At 44.0% G+C, this 19,184-nt stretch overlaps 1 protein-coding gene across 1 annotated transcript in view; it reads left to right on the top strand.

The window, feature by feature from the left end:
- The window catches only part of kmt5aa (lysine methyltransferase 5Aa), a 35,417-nt gene that overhangs the window by 2,460 nt on the left and 13,773 nt on the right, over positions 1 to 19,184 (top strand). Inside the window, exons 3-5 of the mRNA XM_072240751.1 lie at positions 12,267 to 12,399; positions 15,608 to 15,848; positions 18,592 to 18,679. Coding sequence (XP_072096852.1) covers positions 12,267 to 12,399; positions 15,608 to 15,848; positions 18,592 to 18,679 — 462 coding nt within the window. The remainder of the gene's footprint in view (positions 1 to 12,266; positions 12,400 to 15,607; positions 15,849 to 18,591; positions 18,680 to 19,184) is intronic.

The following is a 19,184-nucleotide window of genomic DNA, read 5'->3' as shown; positions in this document are numbered from 1 at the left end:
ACCATAGAAAACTACAGCACAGAAACAGGCCTTTTGGCCCTTCTTGGCTGTGCCGAACCATTTTCTGCCTAGTCCCACTGACCTGCACACGGACCATATCCCTCCATACACCTCCCATCCATGTATCTGTCCAATTTATTTTTAAATGTAAAAAAAGAACCTGCATTTACCACCTCGTCTGGCAACTCATTCCATACTCCCACCACCACTCTCTGTGTGAAGAAGCCCCCCCTAATGTTCCCTTTAAACTTTTCCCCTCTCACCCTTAACCCATGTCCTCTGGTTTTTTTTCTCCCCTTGCCTCAGTGGAAAAAGCCTGCTTGCATTCACTCTATCCATACCCATCATAATTTTATATACCTCTATCAAATCTCCCCTCATTCTTCTACGCTCCAGGGAATAAAGTCCTAACCTATTCAACCTTTCTCTGTAACTGAGTTTCTCAAGTCCTGGCAACATCCTTGTAAACCCTCTCTGCACTCTTTCAACCTTATTTATATCCTTCCTGTAATTTGGTGACCAAAACTGAACACAATACTCCAGATTCGGCCTCACCAATGCCTTATACAACCTCATCATAACATTCCAGCTCTTATACTCAATACTTTGATTAATAAAGGCCAATGTACAAAAGCTCTCTTTACGACCCTATCTACCTGTGACGCCACTTTTAGGGAATTTTGTATCTGTATTCCCCGATCCCTCTGTTCCACTGCACTCCTCAGTGCCTTACCATTAACCCTGTATGTTCTACCTTGGTTTGTCCTTCCAACGTGCAATACCTCACACTTGTCTGTATTAAACTCCATCTGCCAATTTTCAGCCCATTTTTCCAGCTGGTCCAAGTCCCTCTGCAGGCTCTGAAAACCTTCCTCACTGTCTACTACACCTCCAATCTTTGTATCATCAGCAAACTTGCTGATCCAATTTACCACATTATCATCCAGATCATTGATATAGATGACAAATAACAATGGACCCAGCACTGATCCCTGTGGCACACCACTAGTCACAGGCCTCCACTCGGCGAAGCAATTCTCTACCACCACTCTCTGGCTTCTTCCATCGAGCCAATGTCTAATCCAATTTACCACCTCTCCATGTATACCTAGCGACTGAATTTTCCGAGCTAACCTCCCATGCGGGACCTTGTCAAAGGCAAATGGCCTGATTCTTGATAAGCCAAATGGCTTGATTCTGCTCCTATGTCTTACGGTCTAAATCAGTTGTGCAAAAAGAGGGAGAAATATAGTGAGGATGTGATCATGGGTTCGCTGTCCATTCTAATGGCAGAGGGGAAGAAGCTGTTCCTGGATTGCTGAGTGTGCCTTCAGGCTGTTGTATCTCCCACCTGAAGGTAACAACGAGAAGAGGCATTTCCTGGGTGATGGGGGTCCCTCGTAATGGATGCAGCCTTTTTGAGGCATCGTCTTTTGAAGGTGTACCTTTCAGCTGCAAAGGCTGAGCCATTCAAAAGATATTCCAAGTTCAAAGCAATTCTAAGGTCAAGAGGGAAGTGTATCTAGAGCCATGATTAGATCTGTGTGTGTTTTTTTTTTCTCTCCGCCCCACCCTGAGTGGTGGAGGCTGGCTTTGTGCTGTGTCCCGCTGGGCTAGCTGGCCCACCATTGAGTTTGGAAGAATGAAAGATAATCATGTAGAGGAAGCCATAGAAAGTTTCTGTGGAGTGTGACAGAATGGTTGTTGAAATTTTGCTTCCCCTCAGGATACCGTGGTCGTAGAAAACTACAGCTCAGGAACTTTGGCCCATCTTGTCTGTATTGATCCATTTAAACTGCCTACTCCCATTGGCCTTCACCTGGACCGTAACCCTCCCATCCAAATTTCTCCTGAAAGTTGAAATCGAAATCACAAGTACAGCTTGCACTGGCAGCTGGTTCCACACTCACATGACCCTCCATGAAGAAGTTTCCCCTCTGTTCTCTTGAGCATTTTGCCTTTCACCTATAACCCATGACCTCTGGTTGTATCCCACCCAAGCTCAATGGGAAAAGCCTGCTTGCATTTATTCTATCTATATCCCTCATAATTTTGTATACCTCTATCAAATCCCCTCTCAATCTTCTGTGTTTTAAAGAGTACAGTCCTAACCTATTCAATCTTTCCTTAAACTCGGGTCCTCCAGACCCAGCAATATCCTTGGAAAATTTTCTCTGTACTCTTTCAACCTTATTTGCACCTTTACTGTAGATAGGTTGCCAAAACTGACACAATACTCCAAATTAGGCCTCGCCAATGTCTGATACAACTTCAATATAACATCTCATCTGCTCAGTCCATGATGTCTGGAACCAAACGATACGGTGGAGTTTATTGTCACCTGCCCATATCCACACGTGCACAGGTGCAATGAAAACTTACTGGTCACAGTATCACAGGTGCAGAGCATCTGATGAGCATCATTCACAAGAAACGCATTAATCAAACATGAACAATTAGAGCAAAAAGTTTTTTTTAAGTCCAAGGGGAGATGGATATCCAATGCAGGCAAGGATCAGCAAGAAGGAATGGGAAGGGCTAGGTTATACAATACATCTGTAGAAGTCTGTTTGTTCAATGACAAGCCAAGCCTCCTTAACCTTGTATGGTTACATCTGGGGCAGGTCAGTGATATGTTGGTGCTCAGGAATTGAAAGCAGCTGTCTCCCTCCTCTGCTGATTTTTTTTTAAACTCTCAGTGTAGCTTTGCACACGTTTGCCCTCCTTCCCCTTCCTGAAGTTAACAATCAGCTCTTTAATTTTGCTGACACTGAGCAAGAAGTTGTCATTGTAGCACCACTCGACTAGGTGACTTGTCACGCTTCAGTCAGCTGGTTCATCACCACCTGTGGTTTGGTAACAACAATAGTCAGCAAATTTGAAGATTTCATTCCTTGAAAACAAGGCTTGAAGAGGAATTTCCATTCACTCATTGTGGTTAATCCTGGGAATTCTCTGACTAAGTGTGCAAGCTGGAGAAACTGGAAGTTTTCAGTTCTTACAAGAAAGTGATGCTGAGAAAGAAAACTGACTTACTAAAGGCTGATGTGTTAAGTTCTTCACTTAGAATTTCAAGAGATTTGGTGGGTCACCAAAGACTAGCAAATTTCTATAGATTTATAGGGGGGAAAAAAAAGTAGCGAATTTGGCCTAGTCCATCACAGGGAAAACCTCCCAGCCATTGTGCACATGTACATGAAATGCTGTTGCAGGAAAATGGCATTCATCATCACGGACCCCCACCACTCAGGCCAGGCTCCCTTCAGGAAGAAGGTACAGGAGCCTCGGGATCCACACCAGCAGGTTCAAGAATAGTTAATGCCTCTCAACCATCAGGCTCTTGAACCAGAGGGGATAACTTCACTTACCCCAACACTGAACTGTTCCCACAGCCTAATGCACTTACTTTCAAGGACTCTTCGTCTCGTGTTCACAATATTTATTGCTTTATTTATTTTTCATTTTGTTTACAGTTTGTTGTCTTCTGCATTCCGGTTGTGTCCAAGTTGGGCAGTTTTTCATTGACTTTTTGTTATGGTTACTCTTCTGTACATTTTTGAGTATGCCCACAAGAAAGTGAATCTCAGGGTTGAGTATGGTGATGTGAATGTACGTGGATGATAAACTTGCGTTGATCTTTAGCGGAATGCAGCTGAAGTTGGATCACAGCCTAGTTTGTACACTCCAGTGCACAGGATCACAAGAAGTGGACTCAGTCAGCTCCACCTCGGGCACAGCCGTCCCCACCAGACAGGACATCTTGAAGAAGCAATGCCTCAAGAGGGCATCATCCATCACCCATCACCACCTGGGGTATGACCTCTTCTTACTACTGCCATCAGGGAGGAGGTACAGGAGCCTGAGAACCCAGACTCAAAGATTCAGGAAATGGCTTCTTTCCCCTATGCCATCAATTTTGGAATGGTCCACGAAAGCTACTTGATCCTGTTCTGCTCTATTTAGTTAGTATTTTTGTCTTTGCACTGTACTGCTGCTGCAGAGCAGCAAATTTCCCAACATAATTCAGCGATAATGAGTCTGATTCTGACTCCCGTTTGCCATTTTCTTGCTCAGTCACTACCTGTATCCACTTCCACAGTCATGATGTTCTCATCACAACGTGCTCTTCCAAGATTTTCATCTCATCAGCAAACTTGGAAACCTCACGTTCCAAAGTTCAATCAAGTTTTAATTATCAAAGTACATATGTCACCATATGCAACACGTGAGATTCATTTTCCTGCAGGCATACTTGGCAAATCTATAGATAGTAACTGCAACAGGTCCAATGGCAGATCAACCAGAGTGCAGAAGACAACAGCCTGTGCAAATGCAAATATAACATATAGCAATAAATAAGATAAAGGTGCCCTAAAGTGAGATCGTTGGTTGTGGGAACATTTCAGTGATGGGGCAAGTGACTGCAGTTATCCTCTTTTACTCAAGAGCCCTGTGGTTGTGGGATAGTAACTGTTCTTGAACCTAATGGTGAATCCTGAGGCTTCTGTACCTTCTACCTGATGGCAGCAGTGAGAAGAGAGCACGACCTGGGTGGTGGGGGTCCTTGATGGATGCTGCTTTCCTGTGACACAGTTTCATGTAGAGTTGCAAGAAAAAGTTTATGAACCCTTTGCAATTATCTGGTTTTCTGTATTAATTACTCATAAGGTGTGGTCTGATTTTCATCTAAGTCACAATAATAACCAAACACAATCTGCCGAAGCTAATAGCACACAAACAATTGTCATAACTGAGTACATCATTTAAACAATCAGTCTTGGTTCAAAACACGGTGAGCCTCTGGGGTAATACCTTCTACAAAAGCTATTTGGAGTCAAGTCTTCCAATCAGTGAGATGAGATTGGAGGTGTGGGTTGTAGACGTGCCCTGCCCTATAGTTTTTTCAAAAAGACGCACAAAGTCAGGTTGCTGACAGAGCCTGCTTTTCTCAAGAAAGATCTGTTTATGTCACCATGTCTTGATCAAAACAACTTTGTGAGGACCTTAGAAGAAGAATTATAGAGGCATGAAGCTGGAAAAGGCTACAAGAGCATTTCTAAATGAGTGTTCATCAGTCCATAGTAAGAGAAAATAGTAAGAGTGGGCATCCTGCAAAGATCACTAAGAGCATGACATACAATGCTGAGAGAGGGGAAAAAGAACCCCAGGGTAACAGGAAAAGAATGGCAGAAATCTCTAGAACTTGAAGTTTCTGTTCATGTGTCCATTATAAGAAAAACACTGAATAAGAATAGTGTCTGTGGAAGGACACCACCAAGGAAACTACTGCTCTCCAACAAAATACATTGCTGCACATTTCAAGTTTGCAAAAGACCACCTGGATGTTCCACAACTCTTCTGGGACAATGTTCTGTGGACAGATGAGACAAAAAGTTGAACTTTTTGGCAGAAATGATAAAGGACACTACACACCAACGTCAAAACCTCATCCCATTGTGGAAGGAGTGTCATGGTTTGGGGCTGCTTTGCTGCCTCAGGGCCTGGACAGCTTGCAGTTGTTGAGTGAACGATCAATTCAAAATTGTATTAAGACGTTTTACAGGAGAATGTCAGGGTGGTGGTCTATTACCTGAAGCTTAATAGAAGTTGGATGATGCAACAAGACAATGAATCAAAACATGAGTAAATCAACAACAGAATGGTTTAAAAAGAAGAAAACTTGTGTTTTGGAATGGCAAAGTCAAGAGCCCAGATCTTAACCCAATTGAGATGCTGTGGCCTGACCTGAAGAGGGATGTTCACGCAAGGTATCCCAGAAATACTGATGAACTGAAACAGTTTTGTATAGAGAAATGGTCTAAAATTCCTCCTCGCCATGTGCAAGTTTGATTAGCAGCTGCAGGAGAGGTTCGGTGGAGGTTATTGCTGCTAAAGGAGGTTCTACCAGTTACTAAATTCAAGGGCTTACTTACTACTTCCAGCCCGGACTGTGAATGATTAAACAATATGTTCAGTAAAGACATGAAAAGTACAATTGTGTTTTGTGTTATTAGTTTAGACAAGTTGTGTTTATCTATTGAGTTAGATAAGATCAGACCATGTTTTGAGTAGTTAATGCAGAAAACCAAGTAATTTCAAAGGTTGACAAACTTTTTTCATGTGATTAGATATACACCAAGGGTAGGCAGCCTTAAGCACAAACTATTTTCTAGCATGCGTTATTCATTAATTTGAGACAAAACATAACTAGATATATTTAAATGGATAATTCCCCATATTTCAAGTTTTTTTTTAATGGTATTTATCTGGCCCACCGTCTGCTCATTAATACGCGATCCGGCCCACAGAGGCAAAGAGGTTGCTAACCCCTGATATACACAACGGTTGGGAGGGTTTTCCCCGTGACGGACTAGGCCGTATCGCACTACTTTTTGTAGCATTTTCCACTAAAGGGCATCCAAACCAGGCTGTGCTGAAGGTAGTCAATACTCGCTCCTCCGTACATCTTTGGAGGTTTGTCGAAGTTATAGACGTCATGCCAAATCTCTGCAGACTCCTAGTCATTAATGTAATTAGCAAACAATTGAAAGCCATGAACAGATTCCTGGATATTCCACGAGTTCCACGTTTCTAGCCTGACGAGGACCCATGTTTCTAACTGTGTAACCAGTTTTCATTCAAAGTTCAAGTTCATTATCTGACTGTACATAATATACTAACAAACGAAGCAACGTTCCTCTGGACTACAGTGCACCCACACAGCACGTGAAACAAAATATTACCACAAATAAGCTAGTAAAATATTCAAAATGGATATGAAGTGCCCAGCACGGATAACCAGTAAGCCACTCACTGTCCTAGTGATGAGATCTCGATGGTGGCAGGGTGATCATTCCTCCCTCAGCCTAAGGAAAGAAGCTGTTACCTCTGGTAGTTCTAGTCCTGCTACTCCTGTATCACCTCCCAGGCAGTAGTGGGTCTAAGAGATTATGAATGGTGGGTAGGGATTCTCAGCAATGCTTCGTGCCGTTCATATAGAACAATCCCGGTAAATGTCACAAATGGGGAAGAGGGAGATCCTGGTGATCCTCTCAGTGGCTTTTATTATCCTCCAAGGTCCTAAATTCATGTTAACTCTGCCCAATTCCATTATTATCCTCTAGTTGTCCTGTTTTCATTTCTTTTGTGGTGTTTTCATAAAGTCTGCTGTCAGGCTAAGCGCTCTGTTTCTCTGCTTTCTCTCTCCCGCCCTTGGTTCGTGCAGCAAGGTCAAATTAGGCTGGTGAGCTCTTATTGGATCTGTCCAGACACTGACTTTTTCAGTGTGGTAAAATTGCACTCAAAATGAGAAATCCCATTAAACACAAAAGTTTCATCATTAGGAAATATTAGTAAAATTAACAATTCTAAAACAGTTGCCTATATATATATATATAATTTTTTTTTTTTTTAGTATGTTGGTGAACATTTGACTGTTAGGCAGCCCTGGCCTACCATGCAGAGGTATTTAGTGCCAGTATGGTTCTGTAGCCGAGGTGGTTGATGCTTTGCTAGTCCACTGAATTAATGGTGCGTCGGGGTAATGGTCTCAGTTGGGGCATGCATTGCCTCAGTTTTTATCCCAGAGGAGTGGTACTCAGAGAGTGGTAGCTGTGTGAAATGAGCTTCCAGTAGAAGTGGTAGAGGCAGGTTCAATTTTGTCTTTTAAAAAATATCGGATAGGTATATGGACAGGAAAGGAATGGAGGGTTATGGGCTGAGTGCAAGTCAGTGGGACTAGGTGAGAGTAAGCGTTCGGCACAGACTAGAAGGGCCAAGATGGCCTGTTTCCATAGTTATATGGTTGGGATCTCTTTGTTCTTCAGTTCATTTGATGTGATGTACAAATGATTGATACAGTGAAGTTTTGTCATTAATATTTTTTTCTTACCAGCATAAGCAATTGTTTCTTTGATAGGTCTGGGCCCATGTGATGGCTTACATTTAATCTATATCCACTAATTAATATCTTCTGGATGAATTTTGGACAGTGAGACTCAAATAGCAGCAAAGACCAATTTAAAAAGCCCTGGAAATCTGAAATAAAATAAACCAGAATGCTGGGTGGTGCTTGGGTCAGGCAGCCCCTGTGGAGTGAGTAATAAAGTTGATGTTTCAGTTCAGTCACCTCTGTCAGAATTGGGTAAGTGAGAATTCATGTCACAGCTTGAGCAAGTTGTAAGATGTCAGTGAAGACAACACTGGGTGTGTCTGTGACGGTGTAGAGACTAAGGTTGCCCAGGTGATACCTTTGCTTTAAGTTACATTAAAGAGGCCGAAATGAGTGCTGTAATTAATCTGATCTTTCTGGAGTTCACATGAGGCAGAGAATGTACCATAGCTTGGAGACGCAGAACCCAGCAGCTGAAGGTAATGTGAGATTAAAGAGTGGTGGTCAGGTCAGAGAACATTGGCCAGATTGATGGTACACAGCTGACCAGTCCTAATGCAAACTGGGATTTTTGAATTCTATCAACTTTCTTTTTATTTTGGCAAAGGTTAACTGAATCGGGACTGGAGCGAGTGAATTGGGGGGAGAGGTGCAAATAAATGTCAGCATTCCCAGACAGAAACACCAACAACTTCACCCTGAGGATGTCACCTGCAAGCCATTGTCAAGCTCGGCAAATGCCTCAACCCGAGTTACCAGTATTCACCACTATCCTGGTCAAATTCAGCGTAGAAATCCAAGGGCGGCAATATACCCAGACATAAGGTAGAGGGTGACGCGGCAGCCAAGTGGTTAGTGTAGCTGTAAGATCGGGAGTCAATTCTCCTCGCTGTCTGTAAGGAGTTTGTATGCTCATCCCTGACAACTTGGGTTTCCTCCCACCTTTTGGAGATGTACTCTGTCGGGTCCATGAGTCGTGAGCAGCTCTATTGGTGCCAGAAACTTGGCAACACTTGCCAGCTGCCCAGCGCAGTCCTGGCTGATACAGTGCAGGCAATGTATTTCACAATGTTTCAATGCACAAGTAAAAGCTAATATTATCTGATTGTAAGATAGAGATGTTCCTCAAGTAAGCAACTGAGGGCTGCTGCTCATTGGAAAGATACTAACCCTGAGCTTTTCCTAATGTTTTTTTAATTCCCATCCTACTTCTGGTCTGGTCTCCTCCACTGTTCCAGCAAAGCCTGTGTAAGTTCAAGGAACAGTACGCACTACATGAAAGCTGCTCTGGTACCTAGGAATCTGGAAGGCCTATTGTGTGAAGCCCGGTGGGTTGACCTGTGGTACAGCTGACATATAATTAAGTCTAATATAATACAAGGGTTGTGGAATACTGAAGGAAGGTTTGAAGCAACCTTACAAAGATCAGAGTAAATTTATTACGTCACCTGAGATTAATTTTCTTGTGGTCGTTCACAGTAAAAACAAAGGAATACAATACAATCGGTGGAAAAACTATCATGGGTAAAGCCCTCCTCACCATTGAGCATTTTGACATGAACTTTCACAAGAAAGCAGCATCCATCATCAGGGACCCCCACCATCCAGGACATGCTCTCTTCTTGCTGCTGCCATCAGGAGTGTGGTACAGGAGCCTCAGGACCCCACCATCAGGTTCAGGGGCAGTTATTACTCCGCAACCATCAGGAAGGTGGTACAGAAACCTCAGGACTCTCAACACCAGGTTCAGGGACAGTTATTACCTCTTAACCATCAGGTTTTTGAACAAAGGGGATAACTTCACTCGTTTCTTATGTAACTTCACTTGCCCATCATTGAACTGTTCCCACAGCCAATGGGCTCAGTTTCAAGGACTCTTTATCTCACGTTCTGGATATTTGATGCTTATCTGTTATTATTTGGATTTGCACCGTTTGTTGTCTTCTGCACTCTGGTTAAACACCCTAGAAGGGCGTTCTTTCATTGATTCTTATGGTTGTTATTCTATAGAGTTTATTGAGTATGCCCACAAGAAAAGGTGATGTCTATGTACTCTGATAATAAATTTCCTTTGAGCAACTGTACACAAATACTGACAAACTGCCAATGCGTAGAGACAACAAACTGGACAAGCAGAAAAAGAGAAAATAAATAATACTGAGAACGTGAGTTGTGGAGTCCTTGAAAGTGAGTCCAGTGACCAGCTGAGTGAAGCTATCCACACCAGTTCAAGAACCGGATGGTAGAGGGGTAATATTTGTACCTGAACTTTATAGTGTGGGACCCAAGTCCTTCCCAATGACAGCAGCGAGAAGAGAGCATGGTCCCCTGGATGACGGGAGTCCTTAATGATGGATGTTGCTTTCTTGTGGCAGTGCTCATTGGAGATGTGCTTAATGGTGGAGAGGGCTTTTCATATGATGCATTGGGTTGTATCCACTGCTTTTTGTAGGCTTTTCTGTTCTTGGCATTGATATTTACATAACCAGGCAATGATGCAGCCAGTCAGGATAATGTCCACTGTGCATCTATAGAAGTTTGAAGTTTTAGATGATGTGCAATGACAGGATGTTACTGAAACTGCTAGTTAGAACTCTGACCTGTTTTGGAGGTGGTGAAGAGACCAGGTTGATTCCTGAAGTAAAAGTGTTGACATAAGGGAAAAGTTGAGCAGGTTGTGTCTGTGCTGATTGGAGTTGAAAAAAAGATCTCATTGAAACAATTATTCTAGGATCTTCAGAATAATTATTAAGGATCATCTTTATTTGCCAGATACATTTACATGTATTAGCAAATTGCCGTGGTGTGTTGGTCAGGGCGATGGTGCATAACAACACTAGAACTACAATAAACTGAATATATCTGGACTCTCTTGATTTTGTGTTTTTATACTGTGTTTTGTTGCTTTTTTTTGCATGTTCAGTGGGGGAAGAGTTTAATATTCTTTGAACAGTTGGTTTTCTTCGTTTTGTGGCTGTCTGTGGGGAAGATGAGTCTCAGGGTTGTATACTGCTGCATACATATTTTGATAGTAAATGTACCTTGGATCTTTGAATATAATCAATAAAGTTCCAAGTGTCTGTGTCTTGGTTTGGTGCTCCCCACAAAAAATGGAAGCTGACATTTAGGCAAAATGACTTTAGCAAGCTGCTTACTGTTTGACCCTCATGCACATCTGGTTTAGTTCTTGATAGTTATGCTGTGACCTATCGTGGGACCCTAACTTCCTAACTTTGGCATACAAAAGCCACTCATTAGGGTATCACCATAAGATATGGAACAGAATTAGGTCAATTAACCCATCGAGTCTGCTCTGCCATTTCATTATGGCTGACCCATTTCCCTCAGCCCCAATCTCCTGCCTTCTCCCTGTATCCCTTCATGCCCTGACTAATCAAGAATCTATCATCCTCTGCCTTAAACATACCCAATGACTTGACCTTCACAGCTGCCTGTGGCAACAAATTCCACAGATTCACCACTTTCTGGCTAAGGAAATTCTTCATCATGTCCATTCTAAATGGACGTCCCTCTATTGTGAGGCTGTCCTCTGGTCCTAGACTCCCCCACCATAGGAAACACCCTCTCCACATCCACTCTATCAAGGCCTTTCAACACATGATAGATTTCAATGAGACCCCTTCCCCCCCCCCCCCAACCATTCTCGTGAATTCCAGAGAGAGAGTAGAGGACCAGAGCCATCACTCACTCCTTGTATGACAGGCCTTTCAACCCCTAAATCATTTTTGTGAACCCCCTTTGAACCCTCTCCAGTGTTAGCGCGTCCTTTCTGAGACAAAGGGCCCAAAACTGCTCACGATACTCCGAAGTGAGGACTCACCAATACTTCATAAAGTCTCAATATTACATCCTTTTATATTCTAGTCTTCTCGAAATAAATGCTAGGATCATATTTGCATTCCTCACCACCGACTCAACCTGCAAATTAATCTTCAGGGAATCCTGCACGAGGACTCCCAAGTCCCTTTGCACCTCAGATTGTTGAATTCTGTCTCCATTTAGAAAGTAGTCTGCACTTTCATTTCGTCCATCAGAATGCTTGACCATACAATTTAAACCTCATTCTGAAAGTTTTTGTATGTGTAGTGTGACCTCTGACCTCACTGTGCTCCATTCATGACCACCAATCTGCAGCTGTTCAGGCATGCAACTCATTTACACTATTACTGTGAAGGTGTGACTCCTGTTTGCAAATTGTAAACCATAAAAGCTGATCTTTAATGTAGATTTAAATCTGTAATCTACATTAAAATTATTAAGAGACAATTGATGGCATGGCACTTTGCAATATCCCAGTGAAATGATTAATAAGTGTTTCTTTTCCTCTCCTTTGCCTGCACCCGATAAACTAAAGACCCTGTGCCTCACCTCCATGCGAACCCGTTCTAAACGTGTCCCACTGCAAGATGAAAACTCTGCAACTTCGAATCAAATGAAGGTCCAAGTGAAGTACACTGTTAAATGTGAAACTCAGAGGCAGAAAGGAGGTATGTGAAGTCTTCACCTGTGCATCTTTCACAAGCAGGTTCGGTCTCTGATGTTTTAGATAATTCGATAGTGGGTGTCCGTCGTATCCGATGATGACAAGAAACCTGGGCGGGAGAGTTTTTAAAGAGGGCAAAACGATGGACTGCAGACAGCTGCACTCCCTCGAACTCTGAAGTCCGGATCCAGTGGTACAAGTAGCCATCGCAAACTGGGGTCTTGGTTGCAGTGGATGTCTACGCGCCTTATCGTGCCTTTCGCTCTCCACGGAGCGTTGCAGAACCACCCTCCTGCTGCTGGGTCTGACCTCCTAGTCTGCCAGAGCTGATTTCACCTGCCAGGGCAGGCATTGGGTATAATTAGATATGCAAGCTATAACTCCGTGACAGCAGACCACCAGAATTGAGAGCAAGAGACAAGTTGCTGGAGGAACTCAGTGGGTCAGCAGTGCTGTGATTTCTGGGTCAAGGAACTGCAAAGGGAAGATGGCAGGTAGGGGCTGGCAGATCCTGGAGGAGACTGTGAGGTTGGCGGGGGGGTGGGAAGAGACAGGGGAAGGGGTGCAAGTTGGGGGGATGGTGAGAGATCCATCCATCTGCCGCCTTGAAGGCAGGCAAAAAACAAAGAATCTCAATAGAAATCACGATGCCACAAACAGTCATACGTCCAATGTGCAAAGAAAGAACAAATCGTGCAAACAATTTTTTTTTAGAAAGTAACTAAGCAAATTGCACACAATGTGAACCGCAGAGTCTCTAACAGACAGTTCAGCACTGAGGCAAGTAAAGGTTCGCGGAGTAGTAAGCAGAACACTGGTTCGTCCTTCGCCTTCAGCCTTGACGCCTTAATCTTTTTAATCCGGTTTATTGGGAGAAATAGTGTCTGTATTTCATGAAATCCCTTTGTCATTTCAAAGATCTGGATTGTGATGTGTGAATTTGAAGACTGGTTTAATTCTGTCAAGTAGGAGGAGATGTATTTTGGGAAATATGCACACAATGCTGGAGGAATTTAGCAGATTTGCTCAAGATTTCCAACATCTGTAGAATCTGGGGAGTCAACTGGGGCGAGGACATGCCCAGTAAATAGTAGTGAACAGAGGGACTTGTGCGTTGTGCTGGATTTGCAGCGTCTGCAGAATCTTGTGTTTAACACATGCATGGTCACAGGAGTAACACACAACACAGTGACGGATGGCAGGGTTGAACCTGGAGCAATGATCACAGTTCTACCTCCACTGGCGCAGTGAAACATTGCCACTTCGAACAGAGGTCTATTTCACACATTCCCCAACCAGCTAACGCACTTTACAATCAGTTACCCCAGCCATGTTCCTCGAAACAGCTCTGTAGCAATTGATAGTACATTCATTCATCCAATTTCCAGCTCATTAAAGTTCAAAGTAAATTTATTATCAAAGTGCTTATCTGTCACCATGTATAATGCTGAGATTCATTTTCCTGTGGGCATACTCAATAAATCGATAGAATAATAACCATAACAGGACCAATCAGGATGTCCAGCTAGGGCGTTCAACCAGAGTACAGAAATCAGCAAACTGTGCTAATACAAAAAATAAATAAATATCAAGAACATAAAGACTATGTTCCCACATAGGTTATGGGAACATTTCAATAATGGGGCGAGTGAAGTTATCCCCTCTGGTTCAAGAGCCGGATGGTTGAGGGATAATAGCTGTTCCTGAACCTGATGGTGTGAGTCCTGAGGCTCCTGTACCTTTTTCCCGATGGCAGCAGCGAGAAGAGAGCTTGGCCTGGATGGTGGGGGTCCCTGATGATGGATGCTGCTTTCCTGTGACAGTGTTTTGTGTAAATGTGCTCAGTGGTCGGGTGGGCTTTACCCGCGATGGACTGGGCCGTATTCACTACTTTTTGTAGGATTTTCCCTTCAAGGGCATTGGCGTTCCCACACCAGGCTGTGATGCAACCAGTCAATATACGTTCCTCTACACATCTATAGAAGCTTGTCAAAGTTTTCAATGTCATGCCAAATCTCTGCAAACTGCTAATTAGTGTTTAGTTAGTGATTGATGAGTAAAAACAGTGGCCTAACCTCCTGCAGGGAAACTATGCAGAAGCAGGCTGACACTCCTGCTTGGGCCTTGGGCAGTGCACTGACTTGTATTAGCTTGACTATGTGATCCCGCAAAGACAGTAATAATGACTGCTGAAACTTTGTTACTCACTGCAAGTGAAGTAACTGATTTGGTCTGAGAAATCTTGTTTTGAATCTTTGCAAAGTAAAATAATTCTCACCTCCACCCCCCCACCCCCCCCACCCCCCCGCCTCCAGCCTGTCCACTTCTGTTTTTTGTGCCTGTAATTGTTTCACATCTCTGCTCAAACCAACAACTATTGAGTGACCTAACTCTGAACAACAGTTTGAGATTTTGCCTGTTGGTTTCATGTTGGATCCACAAGAGGATAGTTGCGTTTGTACAAATGTTTAAATTTATTGAATCTGATTACCTCAGTAGCTGCCCATCGGCCCAGCGTGTCTTTTCGGCTCTTCAGCGGAACCAATCAGAATCTAGTTTAATATCACTGGTATATGTCGTGAAATTTGTTGTTTTGTGGCAGCAGTACATTACAATACATAAAACTAAATTACAGTAAGTGTCTGTGTACATATTTATATATTTAATGTAATTTACAGTTTTTATTATGTCTTGCATTGTGTGTGTATAAATAAGAGGGGAAAATAGTATGGTAGTGTTCATGAATTCAGTGTCCATTCCGAAATCTGGCAGAGGCTGTTCCTGAGTCACTGAGTGTGGGCCTTTAGGCTCCTTTATCTCCTTCCTGATGGAAGCAATCAGAACAAGGCATGACCTGGGTGATGGGGGTCCTTAATGATGGATGCCACCTTTTTGAGGCACTGCTCCTTGAAGGGGTCCTGAATACTGGGAAGAACAGAGCTCGTGACGATGCTGACTGAGTTTACAACTCTCTGCAGCTTTTTTATGATCCTGTGCAGTGCCCTGCCCCACCTCACACCAGACAGTGAGGCAGCCAGTTACATGGTACATCTACAGAAATTCATGATTGAATCTCTGTAATCAATCGTTTCTTCATATCCTACAGGCAACTGCAACTGGTCTAGTTTTGTTCTCTTGTACTTATGGAGAAAACCCTTGTTTGACAGTTTAAAGACAGTGCATGTTTGTATTTAAATACCCTGTTACTGCAGGTGAAGAAAAGATTTGTATACCCACTGCTGGAGATTCCACAAAGTCTGCTAAAGAGACGAGCAGGGAGCAAAGTGCCGGTGAGGAAAGAGCAGAGGCTGCAGCGACTGCCTCGTTCGCTGGGGGCAAATCCCTGAAAAAGAGCAAGCCTGCTGCCCAACCTCCCGGGAGGAGCAAAAGCACAAAAACAAATGCAAAATGTGTCCCAACGAAGTGTATCGGGAAGCCTCGGAAACGCACGCCGTAAGTTAAACTCTGCACATTGATTTTGTTATGTATTTTTGTTTCGGAGGTATAGGTCGGTAACAGGCCCTTCCTGAATGAGCCTGCGCTGCCCAATCAGCCTACTAACCCGTAGGTCTTTTGGAGTGTGGGAGGAAACCCACACGGCCACGGGGAAAATGTACGGACTCCTTACAGACAATGGTGGGGATTGAACCTGCGTCATTGGCTAACCACTACATCACCCTGTGATTCTGCACCTCAGTTGTGCCTGGGCTCTTCCTCCTCACCGAGTAGGTTTCTGATCATTTGGATTAAGGTTTGTTATGGAAGGAAAAAATAAAAGTTTAAGGGGGAAGGGAAGGGTTAGATTGAGCTCAGAGTCGGTTGAAGGGTCAGGACAATATCATGGCTAAAGGGACCGTATCACAAAGAGCAGTGGGACAATATTCTTCATCCCATCAAGCCTGTTCTGCTGGTCAGTACCATCGAGACTGACCTTGGCATCAGTATCACCATTCTCTCCCCATGCCCCTTGACACTCTGCAGTTCAAAATTTCCAGTCACTTGAGCTCTCAAATGATTTCACCCGCAAAGCTCTCTGGTAGAGTCACAAATCTCAGTGACGAAATTCCTCTTCATTCTGAAATGGGCACCCTTTTAAGCTGAAACGGTGCCCTGGTATCAGATACCCCCATTAGGGGGAACACCACCTTGTCAATTCCCCATGTCTCTACAGTTGACGGTGGGTTCAACACTTCTCTTCCGTTCCAGTGATCCACAGGACTGCATGGGTCGCTTTGCACAACCGTCTTAAGTATAACAATATCCTTAAATATGGGACCAAAACAGTGCACATTATTGAGCGTGATCTCTCCAGTGCCTCTAATGTTGGATTGTAATCTCCCTGCTCTTTGTGATGTCCTTCCTGTTTTTCTAATGTACCAGGGTATTTTTCTACTCAACAGTTTGTCTCGTTCTCTTTTTAAGTAACTTGTGTTTTCATAATCATAGCACAGCCCACCTATCCACGGTGACCCATATTCCATCTCTGCTCACCCATTTACCAGTATTCGGCCTGTAGCCCTTGGTGCTCTGTCTGGTCCACTTATTTTCCCCCAGAGTGGGCTCTCACATTCCCGTGTTGCAGAGTAAAACTTGGATAATGTGTCCAGCTGCAGCACGGTGCAGGCTTTTCAGCCCATGTGTTGTGCCAACCTTTTAAACTACTCTAAGGTCAACCTGACCCTTCTCTTCCACGTAGTCGTTCATTTTTCTGCCATCCGTGTGCCTCGACTGTCTTAAATGTCCTGAATGTGTGGTATCTGTCTCTACCCTCCACCCGGCAGTGTGTTCCACACACCCATCGCTCTGTGTGAAGAACTTGCCTCTGACATCCCCTTTCTCATTGAAACCTGTCGGATATTGGAAGGCCACGATAGAATATTCATGAAGAGGATATTTCCTATCATTGGGTAGTCTAGGACCAGAGGACACAGCCTCAGAATACAGGGCGACCCTTTAGAACAGAGACCAGGAGCAACTTCTTTTGCCAGAGAGTGGTGAATTTTGGCTGTGGATGCCAAGTCATTGGGTATATTTAAAGTGAAGGTTGATAGGTTCTAGATTAGTCAGGGTGTCAGAGGTTATGGGGAGAATTGGGCTGAGAGGGATAATAAATTGTCCGTGATGGAATGGCAGATCAGCCTTGATGGGCTAAATTTCATAATTCTGCTCCTGTGTCTTGTGGTCTAAACCCAGGGCTCCCAACCTTTCAGATGCATTGAACTCCGACCATTAACGGAGGGGTCAGTGGACCCCAGACTGGGAACCCCTGGACTCGAAAGTGATAGCTTAGCCTCTGATTCTGAAGGTAATGGCCCCAGTCTCATGGCCCCCCCCCCCACCTGCTCCTGGGACAATTTATTGTGATACAGTGTAACATCTTGAATTGAAAGTGGGTTGTGGGTTTAATGAAAATAACATGGAATAGTCAGGTAATGTGCCATCTGTCTGACTGGCTGAACTGAACTGGCTCTGGTCGTTGCTGCTATGGCTGAGGGAGGCAGGACTGAAACATCTGCACTGTGGTGGAGAGTATATTGACTGTATCACAGCCTGGTATGGAAACACCAATGCCCTTGAATGGAAAATCCTACAAAAAGTAGTGGATATGGCCCAGTCCAACATGGGTAAAGCCCACCCCATCTTTGAGTACATCTACATGAAACGTTGTCGCAGGAAAGCAGCATTCATCACCGGAGACCCCCATCACCCAGGCCATGCTCTCTTCTCACTGCTGCATCAGGAAGGAGGTACAGGAGCCTCAGGGCTCTCACCCCCAGGTTCAGGAACAGTTACTACCCCTCAACCATCAGGTTCTTGAACCTAAGGGGATAATTTCACTCAACTTAATTTCTTCTCTTCCGCCCCCCCCCCCCCACCCCGTCACTGAACTGTCCCCACAACTTATGGGCTCACCTTCAAATTCTCATCATCTCAAGTTCTCTATTTATTGCTTATTATGTTTTCTGTTCTGTATTTGCAGAGTTTGTTGTCTTTTGCAGACTAGTTGTGCACCCTGTTGGTGTGGTCTTCCACTGATTCTGTGGTTATTGGATTTATTGAGTATGCCTGTGAGAAAATGAATCTCAGGGTTGTGTATGGTGACGCACATGTACTTTGATATTAAAATTTACTGATTACTCTCTGCACCGGAGTTGTTGCTGCTTTGGGATTGAATGCTCTCCCCTGTCTCTCCCAGTGTGAAAAGCCCAGGGAGCAAGTACCGCAAGGTCACTGATTACTTCCCAATCCGGAGGAGCCATAGGAAGTGTGAAGGGCAGCTGAAGGTAAGCCAAGATTGGATTTCCAGCATCTGCCCAAAGCAACACACACACCCCCCACCCCACACCCACACCCACAATGCAGGAGGAACTCGGCAGGTTATAAAGTCGTAGAAAAGTCCAGCACAGAAACAGGCCCTTCAGCCCATCTAGTCCATGCAGAACCATTTACACTGCCTACTCTCATCGACCTGCACCGGGACCATAGCCCTCCATACCCCTACCATCCATACCCCTGTCTAAGCTTCTGTTAGCATTGAAATGGAGCTCGCATGCACCACTCACACTGGCAGCTCGTTCCACTCTCTCACCACCCTCTGATTGAAGAAGTTTCCCCTCATATTCCCCTTAAAACCTTTCACCTTTCACTCTTAAACCATGACTTCTCATTGTAGTCCCACCCAGTGTCAGTGGAAAAAACCTTGCATAAAGTCCTAACGTTTTCAATCTTTCCTCATAACCCAGGTCCTCCAGGCCCAGCAACATCCTTGTACCTTCTTTTCTGTACTCT

The sequence above is a fragment of the Mobula birostris genome, chromosome 22, assembly GCF_030028105.1.
Source record: "Mobula birostris isolate sMobBir1 chromosome 22, sMobBir1.hap1, whole genome shotgun sequence".
Classification (NCBI taxonomy): domain Eukaryota; kingdom Metazoa; phylum Chordata; class Chondrichthyes; order Myliobatiformes; family Myliobatidae; genus Mobula; species Mobula birostris.
The sequence above is the reverse complement of the archived record's forward strand: the minus strand, read 5'-3'. Positions and strand labels throughout refer to the sequence as shown.